Genomic DNA, 21,092 nt, shown 5'->3' on the forward strand with positions numbered 1-21,092 from the left:
CTTAAATAAAGCTATAAAATGTCAAAAGTAGGTCACCATGACCTACTTTTTAGTCATCACTCTCCGAAAACCCAAGATGCATCAACTCACAAACTTTGATGATTCTTAGCCAATAAATACCGAAGATACTTAAATAAAGCCATAAAATGTCAAAAGTAGGTCACCGTGACCTACATTTTAGTCAACATTTTTCAAAGTCTCAAGATGCATCTGCTGACCAAGTTTGATGATCGTAGGTCTGAAGGTAATCAAAATATGCCTTTTAAACAATATGAAAACATATGCCTGTAATTCAAAAAGTAGGTCCATAAATATGTTTTAAGGTCCCAAGATGCATCAATTTACAAGATTTGATGATTCTAACCCTCTCAGTGTCTGCAATAATGGGATTAAATGTTTTAAAAAGGATAAGTCATAAAGTTAAAAAAGTAGGTCACGGTGACCTACTTTTAAGTTGACGTTGTTCAAGGACCCAAGATGCATCAACTAACAAAGTTTGATGATCATAGGCCTTAAAGTGTCCAAAATATGCCTTCAAATGAATTTGAAAACAAATGCCCGCAAAATTAAAAAAGTAGGTCACTGTGACCTACTTTTGATTTAACATGATGTGAAGTCTTAAGATGCATCAACTTACAAGATTTGATGATCCTAGTCCTTATAGTAAGCAAAATATAAACGTTTTTATCAACTGTAAATTTAGGTCAACTTTGAAGTGACCTTGAGACCACGCCCTTTGCCCCAGGGTCATGCCTTGAACAATTTTTAATCTTCAACATATTCTGATCCTTGTGTGTAAGTTTTGTGAAAATCTGCCTGGTGGTTCTGGAGAAGAAGATTTTTTAGCAACCAGTACTTTTGGTTTTGTTTTCCTGATTATCTCCCCTTGTTTAAGGGTCCCAACCCTTATTTTAGTATAAATGGTAGCCCTTGGGCCAAGGATACCCTGTGACAAATTTGACACTGATTGGCCAAGGCGTTCTTGAGTTATGGCCCATTTTCTAAAAAGTTAACACACACCGCACCACGCACACCGCACAAATGGCCATAGCATTAGCTTTTTGAGCCTTTGGCTCAGAAGAGCTAAAAATTGTTTGTTTGCAGTTGCCTACTGACCCACTGAAAATGCACCCGACCCAAACTTTTTTTTCGCCATTTTGTAATATTATTTTTTTCCCAATTTTTCAGGATGTTGAAACTGTTTCAATTTCATGCAATTTTTGCCTTAGGTTTTTATTAATCAGTGGTTTTTAACAAAAGCGGCACTTATTCAGGTTTAGTAGGCCTATGAAAAGCTCTATTATTTGTTATCCATGAGGAAAAAATAGAAAACTATTAAAAAAAAAAAAGAATGCCTACCTACCTACCCAGTCTAAAAATTATAGGTCGGCAACTGCAAACAAAGAATTTTTTAAGCTTGGCCTCACTCTTTTGAAGAATGCAGGTCAGATCCAGCATCCGAAGCAAGTTTCAAATGTCCATCTTTAGATGCATCATCCATGCAAGTTTGGTCAGGGTAGAGCTGAGTTGGGAATAATTTCATCACTCATCTGGAAAAAGTAGGTCAGATCAAGCATCCGAAGCAAGTCTGGTAGTGTCCATTCCTAGATGCATCATCCATGCTTGTTTGGATCGGGTAGGACTTACAGTTTCTTGGGAATGGACCTGCTCCAAAAACCTTAACCTGGTCACTCATCTGGAAAATGTGGGTCAGATCCAGCATCTGAAGCAAGTCTGGTAGTGTCCATTCCTAAATGCATCATCCATGCAATTTTGGTCCAGGTACGACTTATACTTACTAGAACATGGACTTGCTCCTAAAACTCTACCATGGCACAAATGCTAACCCTGAGGCTGGTATCAGGGTATAGCATAACTACATCTTGACTTTGTTGAGGTTAGTTCAAGTTCAAAATAAAGCTTCAAGGTAAAAAAAAATTTTGCATTTGAATAACCTTCGTCAATATCTCTAATTTGATTGTGATCATTCAACAGGTTAATAGTTATATTAGAATGACTATTTCCAAATATTTCCTTGCTCCAAAAATTTTGACTCTTTCACTCATCCATAAAATGTAGGATGGATTCAGAATCTAAAGCAAGCCTGGTAATGGATCCATGGAAGATTGGTCAAAATTGGCCTTATAGTTACTTGGAAATGAGACTAGCTCAAAAAAATTTTAACCTAGTCACTCATATTAAAAATAAAGGCCAGATTCAGCATCCGAGGCAAGCCTGGTAGTGTACTTCCATATACCGTAAATCTGGAAATTTTTGCTGTAGATAAATTTTTAGCAAATTTGCGAGTTCATAGCATTCGCAAAAATATTTTTCTTAAAAATAAATTACCAATAAGAAAATGTAAACAAAGCAGTGGTAATTCGCAAAATTTTGAAGCGTAAAAATTAATCAACCCCATTTTGACCCGAATTCGCAAAATAAAATTGACGTAAAAATTTCCAGATTTACGGTATTTTATTTTGGATGTACATGTTCGATTCTTGTAAGTTTGGTCAAAATACTTGGAAATGACACCTGCTTCAAAAACATTAACCTGATCATTCTTTTAAATTAGCTGAAATTGCAGTCTCTGGAACCCTGGTTGGTACAATGAAACATACTTGAAGCATCTTACATGCATCCCTTAGGGGCTAGGGCATAGACGTACTTAAAAAGAAGTCTGCTCCAAAAACTTTCATCTGGGACACCAACACTTGCACTGATCCCATGGGTGTTACTAATATTCCTGTCCACTTGATATTGGTGAGCAAAAAAATGATTAAAATGCATATTTTTTATGCCATCTCTGATTTGATGAATAAATTTATGCAAGTAAAATGTCATGCCGACAACCTCACAGCTTGATTTCCAGCAGAATCCGGAAAGGGGGCAAAACATCAATTGGCTGGGCTATTCCATTTGAGAAAAAAGTGACATTTGGTTGAAATTTAAAAAAAAAAACTATAATTTTGTCATTTTTCTATTTATGTAAATAAATAATAGTTGATCTTTCATTTGCAAGGTACTCATTGACTTTTTTACTTGCATAGAATAGAATAGAATATCATTTATTTCCAATTTTGGGCCCATGAAGGGCATTCAAGAAAAATACAACATAAATAAAAAAAAATATAAAGCTAAAGAGAGGAAGAGATCCAAATGATAGTTGAATTCATATGCAACAATGAATATGTATAATATATGATAAAAGTACACAAACGCAAACATTATGCCACATCATGCATAAATTTTAGTGGATATCTACCTTGTCTGCATATTATATCATTTTCGACTTTCAGGAACATCCTGAGACAACATGGATCTTTTATTGTAACATTTAAATATATATTCTGCAAAACTATTTATTATATCACTACTTTCATTTGACATTAGCCATATAAATTTATTTCTATTTGAAAGTGAGGAGAAATTTTTATTTTCTTCACTTATATGACTAATGAATACTTGCCTATATAGTTTATAAGTTGAACATTCAAATATAAAATGGATTTCATCTTCTACAGAGTCTGAAGCACAAAGTTTACACTTTCGATCTGTGGCCGGCACATTTCTGTATCTGCCAGTTTCAATTTCAAGCTTATGTGAACTAATGCGGAAGTTTGTAAAACATTTAAGAACTTCTAGTTTTGATATCATAGAAAAATATTTTTCTTTTATTAGTCTTGTTTTGTATAATCCATATGTTTGAAGTTTGCCTTTTTCATTTCTAACACACTCTGATAAATTATTTTGCCATATATTAGTAAATCTTCTATTTAGTTCATTATAAACTATTGATGGAAGGTTTTCAGCCAAGATGTTGTCACAGGATATTCCTAATTGTTCCAGCATAAAATGAATACTACTCAACCAACAGCTCTTTTTATTATTATTCAATATTATATTTTCTTGTAGTGCACTTGCTATATGATGTATTAAGGTACAGGAGTACCTCCCCCTTTTTCAAAAGGGAGGGGAGTTTAGTGTGGTATGAGTGTGTGCAGGTATGTGTTAACTTGACACTATGTGCGATGCGCAAGTGTGAGTAAGTTGTCGTCTGTTGTGCATGGTGGTGTGTAGATCTAGTCACTTGTATTGCAGGAGAGATTGCATATTGTAATATCGTAAGTCTTGTATGATTAATGCTGAATACAAATATAAACAATTACTATCATTGTCAGTTTATAGATACATTACTTCAACATTCACTCAATCAGTATTTGGAGCACGTTGTTTATATATTTATTTGAACATCAATTAGATTATACATTACAGAGTCCAAACATTTTATAACCAAATTTTGTTTGTTTTGATTGTCTGTTGGAAATTTTCTTTGGTGAAATTGGGAAAACACATATTTGCCATTATGAATGCAGCAAACAGGCCCCTTCGACACCCTAAAAATGCCTGTCAGTAAAAATATTTGCATTATCAATACACAGTTGATTCAGGGCAAAGTTAACCCCGCTTAGGATCTGATGTCCCAAACTTATGCAGAGTCTAAAAGCACAATACATTTTCAAACGATATTTCACTTTTTTGTTTTATAGATTAATTCACCTGTCCTGTAGGTTTTAAGCTGTCCCTTTCCGCAGCTTAAAAATACTTTATCAACGTTTTATCAATACGTGCATCTGAATCTGACAAATGTTATTTTAAATAATGTAACTGTTTTCCCCAACCAACTCACCTGACCGTCCACTGACGCCAAATTTGCTGTTCGCGCCACATGTCAAAATTTAAAACTCACAATTTCGATCCCGATGCAAATAAACTACAAATGCTTGCAAGAAACAAATAATAAATTTATGTATTAATCAATCCCCCAATTATAAAACAATTTTAGCAATTAATATAGAATATGCTCTACCTCTGGGCAGGACAAAATATTTATGTCTCAAACCTGTCTTGTTATATAAGCGACATTGCTAGGTTCCTGGAAGGGGGGGGTCTGAGATAATTTTTTTAAAAGAAATAAATGCGTTTCAATTTTTCATGTATTCGGTTGATTTTTATGGATTCTATTGCATTTTGAAAATGTGAAAAATCTCTTAACCGAAAGCCTTTTTTAAATTTTAATGCATATTTGCAAGATTAAATGCGACGAATATATCCTGTCCTATTTATTCCCTTGTAACTACATTTCCCCTAAAATTGCAGACTATTTTGTGTCACTTGTAAAACTATCTACAGCTGTCTAAGGAGATCTGGAAGTTGTGTCGTTTGACCACTGACCAGGGAAAATACCCTTTGAAAATGGCGGGGATGTCAAAATATACAACCTTCCTTAGAGAAATTAAACAAATTCTTAAACATTTTTTATTACAACAGCTTTAGAATATTTACCTCAATTTTTGATCATCTCTGGGCTCCTGTAATGCACTTTCGACTGAAAAATGTAATGAACTGATCTGAAAGTCTGCTGCGCAGTTACCAGTTACTGCTTTGTGAATTCAGTTGTGAATTATGTTCAAACATCATGCTCACGTGATTTAATTACGTATTCATCATTCATTACTCTACTGCGGTCATTAAATCGTGAAATATAAACTAACGCTGCTAGTACACAATTTTTTTGTTACATGTATATTGTAAATTTTCAACAGAAAATCTTGTGCGTGGGTATTTTAATAAACTTTTTAAAATTACAGTCATGAATTACATTTATATGTAACAGTTATGTTTATTCAAAATGATATACCGGTATAAACATACATTGTAGACGGTAAAATATTCATGAATATACTTTAATATATAGGGTATATCAATCTATAATTGCTTGCATGCTTATTTTGAGTGCAGAATACCAAGTCATAATTATATTATATTTCAAGATTAAAAGCATGGCCTAGACTCCCAATCATAGTAGGACACAATAAATAGGCCAAGATTTTTCCTCACTTTCAATTTTTCTGAAACTTTGATATTTTGTTCTAGGATACAAAATCTCTCTTTATATATGATATGAAAGAAATTCAACCACACATTTTTTGCCCTCATAGTCTGAAATATGGCCTATCATTTAGTAAAAAAAAGTATTTCTTAAAAAAACAAAGTGGTCCATCCGGGACCTGAACTCAGGACCTCACACATGCGAAGCGAGAAACATACCACTAGACAACGGAATCGCTTTACATGGCATTAAGTATATGCAGAAGTGAAGTCACATACATGTAGATATTCATGTTCGGTATTGTCAAAATTTTACACAATCCATGGTGTTTGATTTATTTAGCCTTTAACTGTGGAATAGCCTGCCAGACAATGTAGTGCTAGCAAAAAATGTACACCAATTTGAAAATAGACTGGATAAATATTGGGAACACCACCCTCTAAAGTATGACTATACCCAAGAATATGGACCGCATACCGGAAAAAGACCAGTTATATTTCAGCAAGAGAAGGTAGAGCTGCCTATAGAGCACCAAGAGGAGCTGCGGGCAGAATCAACATAAGGTAACATAAGGTAACATTGAACAGTTAATTCTAATAGATGTAATAAGAACAAAATGTCCGCCGAGAACCTGTTTTATACGCAATAACTCTCCTCATGCCCCATGTGCTAAAAATAGCGACATGTAATACTATAAATACTAATAAAACAAACGGAGCGGGGCACTTTGAGAGGGGTGAGAGAGGTCCTAGGGAGTTTTGGTATAAAATTACATTGCATAAGCTCAAAATCTTCTTGAAATATCGCCCGGAAATGATAGTGTTACACACAGACAGAATGTATAAATAAGACCGTGAACTTTGACCTTTTGACCTCAAAATCAATAGGGGTCTTCATTAGGCCACAGGGAGTTGCTATGTAAAATTTCATTGCAACAGCTCAAATGGCTCTAGAGATATCGTGTGCAAACGAAAGTGTTACAACAGACAGAATTTGCTTATTTATGACCTTGACCTCTGACCTTTTGACCTAAAAATCAATAGGGTTTTTCTTTAGTCCATAGGGAGTTGCTATGCTAAATTTCATTGCAAAAGCTCAAAGGGTTCTCGAGATATCGTGTGGAAAAGAAAGCGTTACAGACAGACAGAAAGACGGACGGATGGACAAACCCAAATTAATATCCCCCACTTTTCAAGCGGGGGACAAAAATAACGTATTACGGACGGACAGACAGAATTGAAAAAAAATCACAATGAGAGAAATACATGTACATATATTAGTAGAGAAAGAGAGAGAGGGGGAGAAGATATTCAATAAAATTATGCAAAATACATATTAAACATGTATATTTTAGTCATTCCTATATTGTATTTTTTTTTTAATTTTAAATTCCTAAGTTAGGTTAAATAAAATTACGTATATGTTCTGAAATATATGTGTTTAATAAAAAATAAATCTAAGCGCCTCTGATCCTGAGTTAAATAATATATTATTTCAAGAAAATCGGTGAAGTATTACTTTTCCAATATTTTTTGTTATCAAAACGGGTTTTATCTGCTTATATTTAATATATAAAGTTGTAATAATTTTAAAGTTTGTTTTATAAAATGCGTGCATACTGGTTTTCGTCAGTTGGAGAGAAACGACCACGGCGCTCAAATCACTGACTCTCAGGAGCGTGATTTCAGCAAAGGATCACTTCATTATAAATAGGGATCTGACCTATAGGACCGGGCTTGGTTTTATTCTCTACAAAAACCTTGTCGATTTCCGTTCTGATTAATGACATTAGGCTGTATACATATAACAATTTGTTTTTCCTAAATCTTTATTACAGTGAGTAGAGATAGGAGGAACCCTTTTTATTGATTTTCTGATTTGTTATCTCCAAATGTAATAATTGATATTTGTCTTTACTTCTCATTGTGCAGAAAGGTAATGTCTACTGTCTCTGAAATTCTATTCTTTATGTCTAGGCTATTTATCCGTGGATATAATAAAAACTTGTCATTAATGTGTGCAAATTATAAAGGCTTAAATGAAATCCAAGGGAGTGCATTTACTGTAGCAAAAATCAATGTGATTAAATTCTAAGGAATATATACAATTGAAATTCATCGCAGCTCAATGCTGCCAAGAATACCCATATTGAGTAACACACAGTGAGTTATTCTTGTCCTCGGAGAAAGTGTGCTTATTCTGAGGTTCGTTCCACCTGACTGACAACTGTACATTGGATTGTTACGATTTGATATCTCTTTAGTGTTTCTTATATCAAGAATGGGCATGCATAAGGGATAGAAAATTGAAGAAAAATTATCCAAGTCTAAAAAAAAAAATTAAAATAGTCTTTGAAAAGGCGAAATTAAAAACTTTATAAGTGTTGTACCAAGTGGATTCGAACCCCCGACTTTAAAAAGAGAGTATCCAAGGTATAAAAGTCAGCTCATATATCAACTGAGCTAGTCTGACTATAATAATGAAAGGCAGAAATTTAAAGCAGATTGTGAAAATCTGGTTTCCTTATTTTTTACAGGTTTTTTGTGAATTTCGACCTCAGGGCAGGGGTGCCCCCCAAAAAATCTTATCTTAAATTATTCCTTACATCTTAACCTATCAAAATATCACAATTTTATTTAGGGGCAGGCCTGCCCTGATGGACTTCAAGGCCAAAATTCATGCAAAAATCAACGCTTTAACTAACAAAATGGTGTTTCGGTCAACTTTGGAGGTTTATTGTAAAGTTGTAAATAATAAATTTTAGGTATAAAATACAAATTTAAAAAATTTAGACATATATACGGTAGAAAACAACAAATAAAGATTGATTTTTAAATGTCATTTTTTCCGGGAAATTGTTCTCTCCTATAGGTCAATTCTTTTGTTAAAGCGAATACATCCTTGAATCATGATCAGTTACGGACCTTTCATAATAATCTGAGATTTATGTGCTGTAGTGTAAATTTTTGTCGAACCACTGATCTATGAAGTCTTTAATATTGTAAACGTCCCTGTGGATAAAGTAAATGAAATATTTTCCCATCAATTTTACATTTCAGCATATCTATTAAATGATGCTTAAAATTATCCTTAAAGTAGATTTAAACTTAGCTGCAGATCTGTAGCTCTCCGGAAAAAAATATATTGATATCAATATATTTTTTCGGAGAGCTACAGATCTGCAGCTAAACTTTATGTACATGAAACTTTCGATAAATATAGTTAGGAACTAAGAAAATCATAACTGAGATTTGGAATGCATGTTTTATTTTTCACATTCGAGCACAATTATTTTATTTCTCGCATAGTCTTAAAGTACTATAATTTTTTCTTCTTTTCGCTACATTTTTTATTAAATCGGTTGAACCATATCTAATGTATAAATAGCTAATGTTTGTACACAAACAGAAAAACAAACAAACAAAACTATGCTATCAATATTTTTTTATTCAAATGCTGAAAACAATCAGAACATTTCATATAAGTGACTCGTGAACTAATAAAATTATTCGTTATCAATACAAGTAAAGGAAAGGGTATACACATTATATATATTATATCATCTCAATGTACATGCATATGTTACAATGGATATCAAACAGTTAAAACGATATTCAAACTGTTCATGCATATAAAATAAATATATATATGCATGTACACTGTATATATATGGAAGATAATTTCGTCATAAATTAACACTGTTAGAATTTTTTTGAATAATAAAACAATGTTCCGGAAACTATAATAAGAGGGGGAAGTCTCGCTATGAATGGGGGAAGGCTGGCTATAAAGTGAGTCTTCCCCCTTGAAGAACGGCTATATAGTGAAACTTCCGTGGGGGAAGTCTCACTGTATAGCCATTCTTCCGGGGGGAAGGCTCACTATATAGCCAGCCTTCCGGGGGGGAAGACTCACTATATAGTGAGCCTTCCGGGGGAAGCCTCACTATGTGGGAAGTCTCACTATACGACACCGGTCCTTCGGATGAGACCACGGGTATAAACAGAGGTCCCGTGTAGCAGTAGCTGGCACGAGAAAGATCCCTCACTTCTCAATGGCCCTGAGTGTCGAGTATAGGACAAAATTTGCAGCTCTCCTTCGGCAAGTGGTGGCTTCTTCATATGGGTTAAAAGGAACGTTAAACAACATGCGATCAATTAATCCAATATTAGAACCTATACTAATAGCCCCCATCCCCCCACCCCCTTAGTGTTTCAATAAGATGATTTTAATACATGTGAACCCCTTTTTCCCCAGTATGATTCAGAAAACATTTTATATATCCAACGACTATATTTTAAAACAATTTAGATTTGTCTAATTAAGGTAGGATTCTTCTCTGGTTTCTGACAAGATGAAACATTCAAAGCATATTTGCTTATATGTCTTACATATTGAGGTGTAAGGAATTTAAAAGACCATATTTTTCTTTCCTCATCATAATTGTACAACTTTAAATAGAAATGGTAAACTGTGTTTGAAAACCAGCAGGAACTATATTTTTGGCGGAATGGTGGCGTATGAAAATATCTTCTTTTCTGCCTCTCAAAATTATAATAGAACAATGAATTTAGTTATAATTTTTACACAATCGAAGACTTGGAGAAATTTTCAAATGTAAGTTAGATTAATAATGAGGGACTAAACTTTCAAAAGATATCAAATAAATATGATTTTTCAAATAAACTAGAACTTTATTAGCTTTTAAACGCTTCCTATCAAAGTGCAGATTTGAGCCAAAAATCCATAAAAAGTATTTTTTCTCTCTTAGTAAACGATCAAAACTTTTTGTTTTTGTATCATTTTGTACATTTATAATACTACTTGATTATATGTGAAAATAAGAAAAAGTTAAATATAGGAAGCATATGAAAATAACTAATATATCCTAAAAAATTAAGAAAAACAGAGAAAATTCGGATTAACCAATATCCAGTTAAGTTACATTATTTATGTAAATTTTGTAATATCATGCTATAGACCCGATATAGTAATATGTTTTTATACAAAAAGAACAATCATTAAACTTTTGAAATAAAAGTAGGTATCACATGATTGGCAACAGTTATTTTTTATTCTTAATGTCAAGGAGAAAGATAATGACCTTGACCTGACCTTGCCTCTAATATAAAACGGTCAAATTTAATTTCACTGATACTATCACTTACTGATATTGTCTTCTTGATTCTGTGAAAATTTCATTAATTTTCAAATATTAGAAATATGAGAAGAATCCTACCTTAAAAGAAATAACTATGAAATGACATAAAACGTCAGATTTTTCGCATTTTGATATGACCCCTAACCGCAGCAAGCTGAATAGGAAGTTTGGATGACGTCATCCAGACCATGTGACAGTGTTGACACTGTTGTGGTCGGAACATAAACAGGGAAAGTCGAAAGAGTGTATGCCGAAAGAAAGAGACTGTCAACAGCTGGCAAGGAGCTTAACTAAGAAATAATTATTGCAATAAAACAATGTCATCCCAGGGCTCGCCACAACAACTTGTTTCAGGCCGGGAGATTCCAAAAAGAGCAGTTTTGAACGATTTATCTCAACTACCTCAAGATTATAGCACCACACCAGGAGGGTCCATTTTCTCGACAACGCCTGGGGGTAGGGTTTCTTAAATTCATTTTCTTGTTTGTTTTTAAATGATGTATAATTTATTCCACCTCCTGTTGAGGAATGTGCATGCTCTTTTGTAATTCATTTGTTATTTTGCGAAGTAAACAAAATATTTTTTTTTCAATATGGCTGACAGCCATGACCACGTGATATTTTGTTTTTCTCGGCAAAATGATGTGTTTAATAGCATCGTAACCATCAAATTTCGTGTCATTTGAGTAGCAGAGTAAATATCTAGGTAAATGCATGTACATAGAAAAATTAATATTTTTGCGTTTAGATAGCACACGCCCGACCATGTGCTCCTTACTGTGCAGGCATGTGACGTCACAATGTTTTGTTGCTGAAATGCGTTTCAAGTTTTGTAGCATATCATATGGTGCGAATAGCTACGATGATTCCATCGCAGTCTTACCATTTCATTTTACTCATAGTTACATGCATTGTTCCAGTTTTTACTTGCTTATAGAGTTTTTGCATCAAAGACAATAGTTATCAGGTTTTAAGAAAAGCTAGCACATTGGTTTGAATTGCATGTCATTAGTTAGGGCATGTCAATAGGTGTCTAACTGTCCTTCAAGTTTTGCATATTTTCAACTGCATTGGAACCAATTTTGGAATTAATATCCACAGCAAAGGGGGAATTAACCCACCCACCCCCTTAACCCAATACCCCCTCCCAGTGATAAAGCAAATTAAACAATGAAAATGATCATTGAATATGCTATTCTGGACTGTTTACTAAATAAAATTTAATTACGTATAATTACTCTTAACATGTTGTGATTAACCTTACATTGAAAATACTCCACTGTTCAGAGCTTTGTTGTCCCAGATTAAGGATAAATTGGTCCTATATACATATATTTTGATAAGTGCCAAGATTTATCATTAAGTTTTATTATCATATGTTTCAAGTTTGGCATTTTGCATGTGACAAAAAACTTCCTCAAATTTTAATATTCTCTATTCTATTAATCATATTTAGATTAAAGAGTTCAGGGTTCTTTCTCTCTAGAATATATGGATCTAAAGTGATCATATAATGCATATAATATATACTGAAAAGTGCAGTGTGCTTAAAAAGTTTTTTTCTTGGACATATTGCAAGCAGTTTGCATTAAAATAACAAGGAATAAGCTTAACATCTTTATGACCCTTAGGATTTGTTATTCTCAGAGGGTGATAGGTTTGCATCTGGGGATAATAATTGTCATTAATATTACATGTAAGCAGTTTTAGAAGAGGATATTTGACCTACTATATTTTGGCTTATCCTGAAAAGTTTATATTTAGAAACTGACAGACAAATTGACCCAGTAAATGTTTGTGTCAGCATAATCTTTCCCTTTATCAATTCTTGCCACAAGTCGTTACACAAAACAAAGGATGATGCAATAACTGTCATATGGAAAGTAGATTTTTAAGGATATTCCTGCATTTATCTCATAAATATTAATAGGTTATGATCAGTTCATGTGGTGCATCCAATAAACACAATAGTTTGATCTTTATGGAAATAGAAGTGAGACTCATCCTTTATAAATCATTTAACATACTGGTGACTAATACAGTGTTGTCCCTAGTTATAAATAGCAGGGGACATTAAAAAAGTAGAAGGGGATGTGGGGTTTCTCCACTACGAGGGGGTTTAGGGGAATACAGAATAATGGAGGGATTGTTTCATTATATTCATAGGCAGGAAAATTCCCCAGCCCCTGTCTTAGGGACTACCTTGCAAATAGAAATAAACTAATACTACTGTCTATCTTTATAAGTGTACTTTAATGATGATTATTATGTCCTTTTTTTTTTTTAGATTTTACAACATAAGAGATTTCTTAACTTTTTGATTATGCCCTCATAAAAGTCCACCACTCAACTCTTTCAATTTCTTTGTTTTTAATACAAAGTCATGCAAAGAAGTAGAAATTCAAAAATATTTTTCTCATTTTAGGTACAAAGATTTTCTATGACAGATCGTTTTTGCTTAAATGTCGGAACTCACCATTGACAAAAAGTCCTCCTCCCAACATGGCCAAGATCCCCGGGGTCACAGCGCCAGCCTCTGAGAACATCCCCAAGGAGAACGGGACGGACATTGTCCACGACGAAAACCAAAAGAAGAAAGGTAGTCAATATCCTAATTACCTATTATTGATATTTGGAAGATTCTCATTTTGTTGTATTGAAGTCCTCTCTCAAAACCTGAAAAATTGATCTATTAAGGTTCCTGCAAACCAAGTGAAAGAAAACTTGTCGAAAAGCACCTGCCCAAAATGTGCTGGCGTGCGTAGGAAATATGGCAGGAAAAGTTCATGTATACTTGCCCATGCATAAATATATTTTTACATGGGAAAAACAAATTTAAGTTCACAATTTTACAACACCCCCTTTGAAATATAAACTTTAATCAAGTTCTAAATATATCTTATCTTTGCAAATCACATTTTAAAATTAAATATCAAGTTGTGTACTGTTCTATTTATAGAGGGCCATGAGGATCAGCCCCAGTTTGAGATGGACATCTAGTGACACACTACCCATAATGCCTTTCAGTTATCTATAGGACTGTACTTTTATTTTCCAGAAGACGTTTATGTGTAGATAACTCCATTATGACTTAGTCATATTTCGTACTTGACATGTTTATATTTAGTGTGATTTTCAATTCAGTACCTCCTTCATTCTTCTGAAATAATTGTACATTTTCACAAGACGGAAAAATCCAGGTGTACTATAATGTAATAATTATGTGTATACATTTGCATGTCGTTATCTTATTTCGGGTGCTATTAAGTCAGGTTTGGAAAAAAGACTGGTTGAGGAAAGCAAAAGTCTAAGTCTGAACAGCCAAAGAGATTATTTTAGATGAAAGATTGATTTTTTGCATTAGTAATGTCGGCAGGTTTTTTATTTCGTCATGCAGATTTAATAAGAACACGTTCAGTATGTTGATTTTGCAAAACTTTGTACAGTATTTGTACATTTGTATTGATGTATTTTGATCTTAAAATAAATTTGTTTTGTTAAGGTTGAAACAGTGAGGTATTGTAAATTATTCGGTAATGTAAAATGATTGACAGCAACAGTTTTATACATTCTCAAGCTTCATGCAGATTTTCCGTCCTGAAATTCAAGTATTTTGGACATCTTCCTAACTTTGGTGCCATTTGTGAACCATCAGTAATTAGAAACATTTTGGTGGAAGAAACAAATTGATTGAAAAAAGAAATACTTGGACCTGTAAATGAGAACTAATAATCTAGAAGCAAATTATGTGATTTCAGATATTTTTGTGTTCTAAGAAATACATGGAATATTGCATTTAAATCGTGGATCATCAAAGTGACCATTTTATGTTTGTTAAGACTTTAGACATACATGGACAGTGAATTACTGTTTGTATGATCTCAATTTTTTTAACATCCTGATTTACTTAGGATCTAAGGATTTTGTTGAACTAAGTTTTATAAACTCAGACCTAGTTTTGTTACAGGATTTTTTGGTGCATATTTTGTTAAGATTTTGTCCGGCCTCGCGTCAGACATGCTGAGTTGTCAAGATCTGGGCAACATTCCACATGGAGCGATATCGTCTACGAATTAAATAAAACGAAAAAGGAAATAGGGCAGCAGATTCCAGAAAGTTATCACCGTGGATTATGCAGGAGTTTTCTCTGTAAACAAAAGTCATTATTGATTTGTCGTTATTAAATAATTTTAAAAAGTTTTCAAATTTTCTTTCTTTTTATTACATGGTTGTTAAGGCTATTATGGATGGTAAAAGAGTATGTTGAAATAAGTGCACAGATTCAAATGATGTGGCTAGAGAGAAAGAAGAATTATTCAGGGAATGACCATTATCACCGTAGAAAATTTGAAATCGGGAAAAGGTGCAGCCATATTAGCTTAGATACAAAAGAATTTAGCCTTTTTTGGATAACAATGAAAACAAGCAAAAGTTTGTGAACGTCAAAGTCTTCCTTTTCACTAAAGTCTGGTGTATCATAAATTTAAGTTGTAATTTTTCCCAGAAAATTTTGGGGTTTAAATCTTTTGTAGAAAATGGATGAACACCAGTTAATTGCCATTGACATTTTTTGCCAAATTAAAAGGAACTCTTAAACAATAAACTCAACACATAAATGCATATATCTTACTATACAATATTTCCAAGAAATTAATATCAACATGTGGCTGATCATTCTACTTTGTTTCACTAAAAATGTATACTCGAAAAGTCTCGATCATTTTACCCAGGTGAGGTATCTGTGCAATGAAGCTTTCACATTTTTTGGATAATTAATTTTCAGTGCATTTATCCCATTTTTCCCAAATGCTATTCATATTTCAATATGTAATGTATATTTTGTTGAAATGATAATTGAAACTGGTCTGAAAATCCATTAAGGACAGATAAATTCCAGGATCGGTAATCCTATTTATAGCGTACATGTATTGACAATGACTCATTCTTGGGTGGAACTACTGCAACATGCTAGAGGTTCACAGTGAGATACTTCAGGCTTTGTTGTATTTAAGGAGCGTAGGGCAGTTAACTGAGGCTCTTTTTAAGTAGGAGTAGGGAGGATCATGAACAATTAATTCTCCTGACAAGAGTTATGTCCACTTGTTAAGCCAATACATTCATTACAAAAAGGAAGGCACATTTCTTGGAAACAAATCAGTACATAAATGAGATATACTTTGCGTAATATTTATAGAACTTTTATTTCTATATCATGGATTACATTATATATATACTACAATTTATCAAATATGCTTAGCAGATTTACAAAAGAACACATCATGGCTGTTGTAACTTGGATGCTGGAACAATGTAGAATTTTTTGTGGTAAAACAACTAAACATACAGCAGGGTATATGTACTAATCATAGTCTGCAAGTTACTAAAATAGATGAACTACAACAATAAACCATATGTGTATTTCATTCCCAAACCAATACATTTTTTGTTATACTGTATACAGGGTTATTTTCGCCCTATCTTATTTTCGCCCTTTCACACTTACAAACAATTTTGCCCCGTCTTAAATTCGCCCAGACATAGTTTGTTTAAGAAATTATATTGTATTCTTTAAATTCGCCCCATTTTAAATTCGCCCAAATGAGGGTAGGGCGAAAGGGGCGAAAATAAAACGGGGGCAAAAATTTCCCTGTATACAGTATGTTTGTGAAAGAATACTACCATTTCCTTCTAAACTTGACGTATTTTCAATAACAGAGGTTAACCTGTCAATATTGACCATTTCACCTGATGTACTTACAATAAATCTTAAGTAGGATGATTCTGTTATACAATCAAATAAACAGTGAAAATTTAATAGCTGCCAGATCAAAGTATGGACACATATAAATTGAACGCCAGGGGGGAATTCTTGTCTCAGACACAATATCAAACAATGTAGATGTATTATAAACATTCAACAGGAAAAATACAACGTTCATGGCATCAAACAAGCAGTGAATAATATATAATTATAAAAGTAACTTGCAATACATAAACTCGCAACTAACACACAATTGAATACAAGTGAACATTTAAGACATTCATAACTCTTCTACAACACAAGAAATTCTAAAACATGAGAAGAAAATTCATTAACAAATGTTATAACTGTTTTATAAGGCTGTGATTGAATTGGATAATTGGCCTCATTAATGCATTGTTTGAGTTGATGACAGGGTTAAATAGACTAGGAGATCCTCTGTGAAGGGTTTTTGTATTCCATCCCTAGGTAGTCAAAAATGTCCTCCTCTGACGTTACTGGCAAGGGTTCCCCAGGTGTTCCTACAAAACCACACTCAACTGAAGTTATCACATCCAAAGAAATTGAAAAAGACTCATTTGTTTTCATTTTAAATAAAAGCATCTTTCCCTCACTTGCAGCACACCAAGGAAACATAACTTAGGAAGGTTGGATGCTGCAGAGATGCATATCACATTTTTTCTTCATTTTTTGAAAAAAATAATTGAAACAAACAATTTGTTTAAGGATATAGCACAATATAAATTTGAATGACAAAACCATCAAAAGAAATGCATGTAGTTGTGTAGGCATTTACAGGTGTTCTGATACACCTTGACTTGACCTGCAAGCCTTACCTGTGCTACCCAGAGGTCTCAGGGTATACTCATTTAACGTGAACCCCACTTCCAGGGCATGGGCCCTCATATTCTTATTAAAAATGTCACTTCCAGTGAAGTACAGCAATGCACAGTAGTACTGGTCATGGGGAATCAACCTGTGTTACAAAAATTATAAACACCCATCAAAGACTGAGCTCAGGCCAACATGCATAGAGTATTACAGGGTACTGTAAATGTATAAAAATGCTTTAAAAAAACATACAATAATGAAATAATGCCGTTATATATATATAGCTTCCATAAATTGTTCTAATTTTTTTCTTTCTGTTTAAATTTAGTTAATTCAGTGTTAAATGTAGTGTTTACAAAATATTTTTTTTCCACAGTAACATTTTCTATGTAACTCAGCTGACATTGACTTGCCACTCAAACCTGCATGGTGTTACCTGATATCAATTCTCCTGAATGGCTTCTGTTTGGAAGAACTAGGACTGGAACCAGAATCTAACACTCGACAAACTCCCTGTAAAATTTAAAATCAGAATCTAATACTCGACAAACTCCGTGAAAAATTTAGGGATACAATCAAAGAGCTTTTCCCTTATTTATATTAACTCTCCTAACCTTTTATCATAGGTCTACAACCCTAATTAATTTAGGAAACTGACTGGAACATAAGCGAACAATCTATAATTGAAAGTGCTGATCATTAAAACTTGTGATATGTAATCAATCTCTATTTAGAGCATGATTGTTAGAGACTTACTAAGATATAAAATGACTACTTGGCAAAAATAAATAGTTAGTTACCATGTACTTGAAGTCACCATGTGACAATGTGTCAGTGATTAGTCCTACTTTTTCCAGTCTCTTTACAACCTGATGTAGCAAATCTGGCTGAAAATAGGAATACAGGTATCTTATTATTCATCTAATATTTTATATATCGCCAAAGTAAATTTCCAAATAAAATGTCTTACTAATAGAGTTTACATTTATATAAAGGATTTATTCCCAGGGGATGTAAAGAAGATATACTTCAACAATAAGCTGAATTGAGTAGGATTTGTTGGTTGTTTTTCTCTCACCTTTCCTTTGGTTTTAGATGTGTAATCTGGGTGAGTTAGTAGAATATCTATGTCACCACTGGACTCAGCACCTGTAGTAAATCAATATTAGTACACGTATTAGCAAACCTGTCTCTTCTAACAACTCTGACAAGATATAGCGCATGTTCACCTACCTCTTCTGAAGCTGCCACAAACCCTGGCTTCAAATTTATCATCTAACTTTCTTATCTCATTAAAGGCAGTGTCCTATTCAACAATGAAAAAAAAAATCAAAATGAAATTGCCCATACTTAAACATAAATAAAGGAATAAATATACATGCATAATGTGTTACATGCACATTTGTGAAAGTATGATATGTACTAAGCTTTTAGAGGAATTGGCTTAGAAATAGTTGGCACCAATGAAATTCAAAATTTAAACCTACCAAGTTCAGATACAGGTAAATGCTTACATATTATAGATCAAAATTCAGAAGGGGGGGGGGATCTTTCAACATCCAAAATAAATCCACTTTAATAATATACAGAAAAAACTTATTCTCTCAAAATCAATGGCACTGAATTAAACTTAAAGATATCCCATGAATTGAGATAACCAGGATTAAAAATATATTTGTTACTAGTTGGAAGTTCAAACACACTCTGATACACCCCAGGTATTCGATATGTCAGTGTTCAAGATAATGAGGTACAGCTGTGCCTACCTGAATCTGCTCCACCTCAGTTCGGGGAATTCTCTTCTCAAAGTCTTCAAAATGTCTGTAAATTAAATATATAAGGTGTTACATGACCTGTCTCAATCACAAAACAGTGAAAATCATCTATCAATTTTACAGCAAATGATGTTTTACACTACACTGTAATGCATCACCAAGGAAGAAGAGTACAGTTATTTTAAACGTTAGAGTGAAACTTACTTCAATCCAATTTGCTGGTGATGATTCAATTTATCTGTATGCTTTCTCAACTCTGAAATTCAAAGCAAATAATGAACTTAAAATCTGCAAGTTTCAATAAAATTTTTTTCCTCCAGATAATGATAAATAAAGTCTAATTTCATCAATAAATAATCTTTATCAGTATTACTAATGTAGAAAACTATTTTCACTAAATACTGTATGTGTACATAAATTGGCGTTTTAAAAATTTAGTGCAATAACCAAGTGGAGTTGTTGGCGTATGATAAATTAGCAATACATGTTTGCAGCGTGCATTGTATTTTTTTTAATTATTTCTATGTGGTAGTCATGAATAAGAGCATTCTTGTCTGTGTTAAAGCAGCTAAAAATATAAAGCCCCCTTTTTATAAGTACACATACAGTACTAGTCCAGTTATGCACTGACCTTCTATCGATGTAATTCCATCCTGGACCAATTTCTGAGCTGCTGCAGGTCTGTAAAACATTGATACAAACAAATCAGGTACTGTATCCGGTACTTTGAATTCTCTAGGCACGCAGTCTTATTTTTATCTCTTAGTGGCTATACCCTAACCCTTATTTCACTACAAAAATTAATCCAAATTTCACAATCTTATCTCCCTTTGGAAACATCAAGCATGAATTCTCTTCAACCTGGGATTTTTGAAGCCCAGAAAAGAAGTTAAGAATATGAATAAAGATAAAGACATATGCACAATTAACCAACGTCTAATAAATAAATTACACTGTAATTAGTAATAATATCATAACAAGCAAAGTTCAATATAATACAAGATAAATAAAGATTTTACCCTATTCCTGTCACTTTGGTAAGTTCATTTATGGCTACATTTGTATCATCTGCCCTAATCTGTCAAAAAAGAAGAAAAAGAAACATTTGAAAAATTAACAAAAAGTTTAATTTTCAAAGTGTTAAAACTTAAACTGTATACAATTTGCTGTTTATCTTACAGAAGTCCAAACATAGGTAATCAGAGATTACAGAGCTCACCTCAACGAATGTTGTCTTTAAGTGAGGCAAAGTCACACAATTAACCAACAAAAAGTGTACATTCCAAAAATGAAAATATTTAAGCAATTTTGATCTGATACTTTGAAATAGACCTACATAAACAATTTAAACTAGTTCTTCTTCATGAAAATGTAATCAAAATCCAGCATCTGAAGCAAATTTGAGAATTTTCATCTCTTGATGAAAACTTTAACCTGTTCACTCAACCGCAAAATGTAGGTCAGATTCAGCATCCGAAGCAAGCCTGGTAGTGTTCATCCTTAGATGTATCATCCATGCAAGTTTGGTTAACATAGGGCTTATAGTTACTTGGAAATGAAACCTGCACCAAAAACTTTAACCTGTTCACTCAACCGCAAAATGTAGGTCAGATTCAGCATCCGAAGCAAGCTTGGTAGTGTGCATCCTTAGATGTATCATCCATGCAAGTT

At 33.2% G+C, this 21,092-nt stretch overlaps 2 protein-coding genes across 2 annotated transcripts; one reads left to right on the forward strand and one right to left on the reverse strand.

Annotated features, from left to right (window-relative positions):
- Positions 1-11,242: 11,242 nt before the first annotated feature.
- On the forward strand, positions 11,243-15,254 carry LOC134264712 (eukaryotic translation initiation factor 4E-binding protein 1-like). The gene is made up of 3 exons (XM_062746977.1): positions 11,243-11,510; positions 13,480-13,653; positions 14,014-15,254. Exons 1-3 carry the CDS (start codon positions 11,372-11,374, stop codon positions 14,052-14,054), a joined length of 354 nt encoding a protein of 117 aa, XP_062602961.1. The 5' UTR covers positions 11,243-11,371; the 3' UTR covers positions 14,055-15,254.
- A 973-nt stretch (positions 15,255-16,227) lies between these two features.
- Positions 16,228-20,499, reverse strand: LOC134264713 (DNA polymerase beta-like; the record flags this gene model as incomplete). Its single annotated transcript, XM_062746978.1, has 10 exons — positions 16,228-17,336; positions 17,652-17,791; positions 18,083-18,159; positions 18,447-18,533; positions 18,725-18,795; positions 18,880-18,952; positions 19,413-19,467; positions 19,626-19,677; positions 20,053-20,102; positions 20,441-20,499. Coding segments are annotated over 10 exons (759 nt in total), but the record flags the coding sequence as incomplete, so codon positions are not given.
- Positions 20,500-21,092: the final 593 nt, after the last annotated feature.

This window comes from Saccostrea cucullata, unplaced genomic scaffold (assembly GCF_032062105.1).
Source record: "Saccostrea cucullata isolate Sc308-1 unplaced genomic scaffold, CSIRO_AGI_Scuc_v1 ctg10641, whole genome shotgun sequence".
Lineage (NCBI taxonomy): Eukaryota > Metazoa > Mollusca > Bivalvia > Ostreida > Ostreidae > Saccostrea > Saccostrea cuccullata.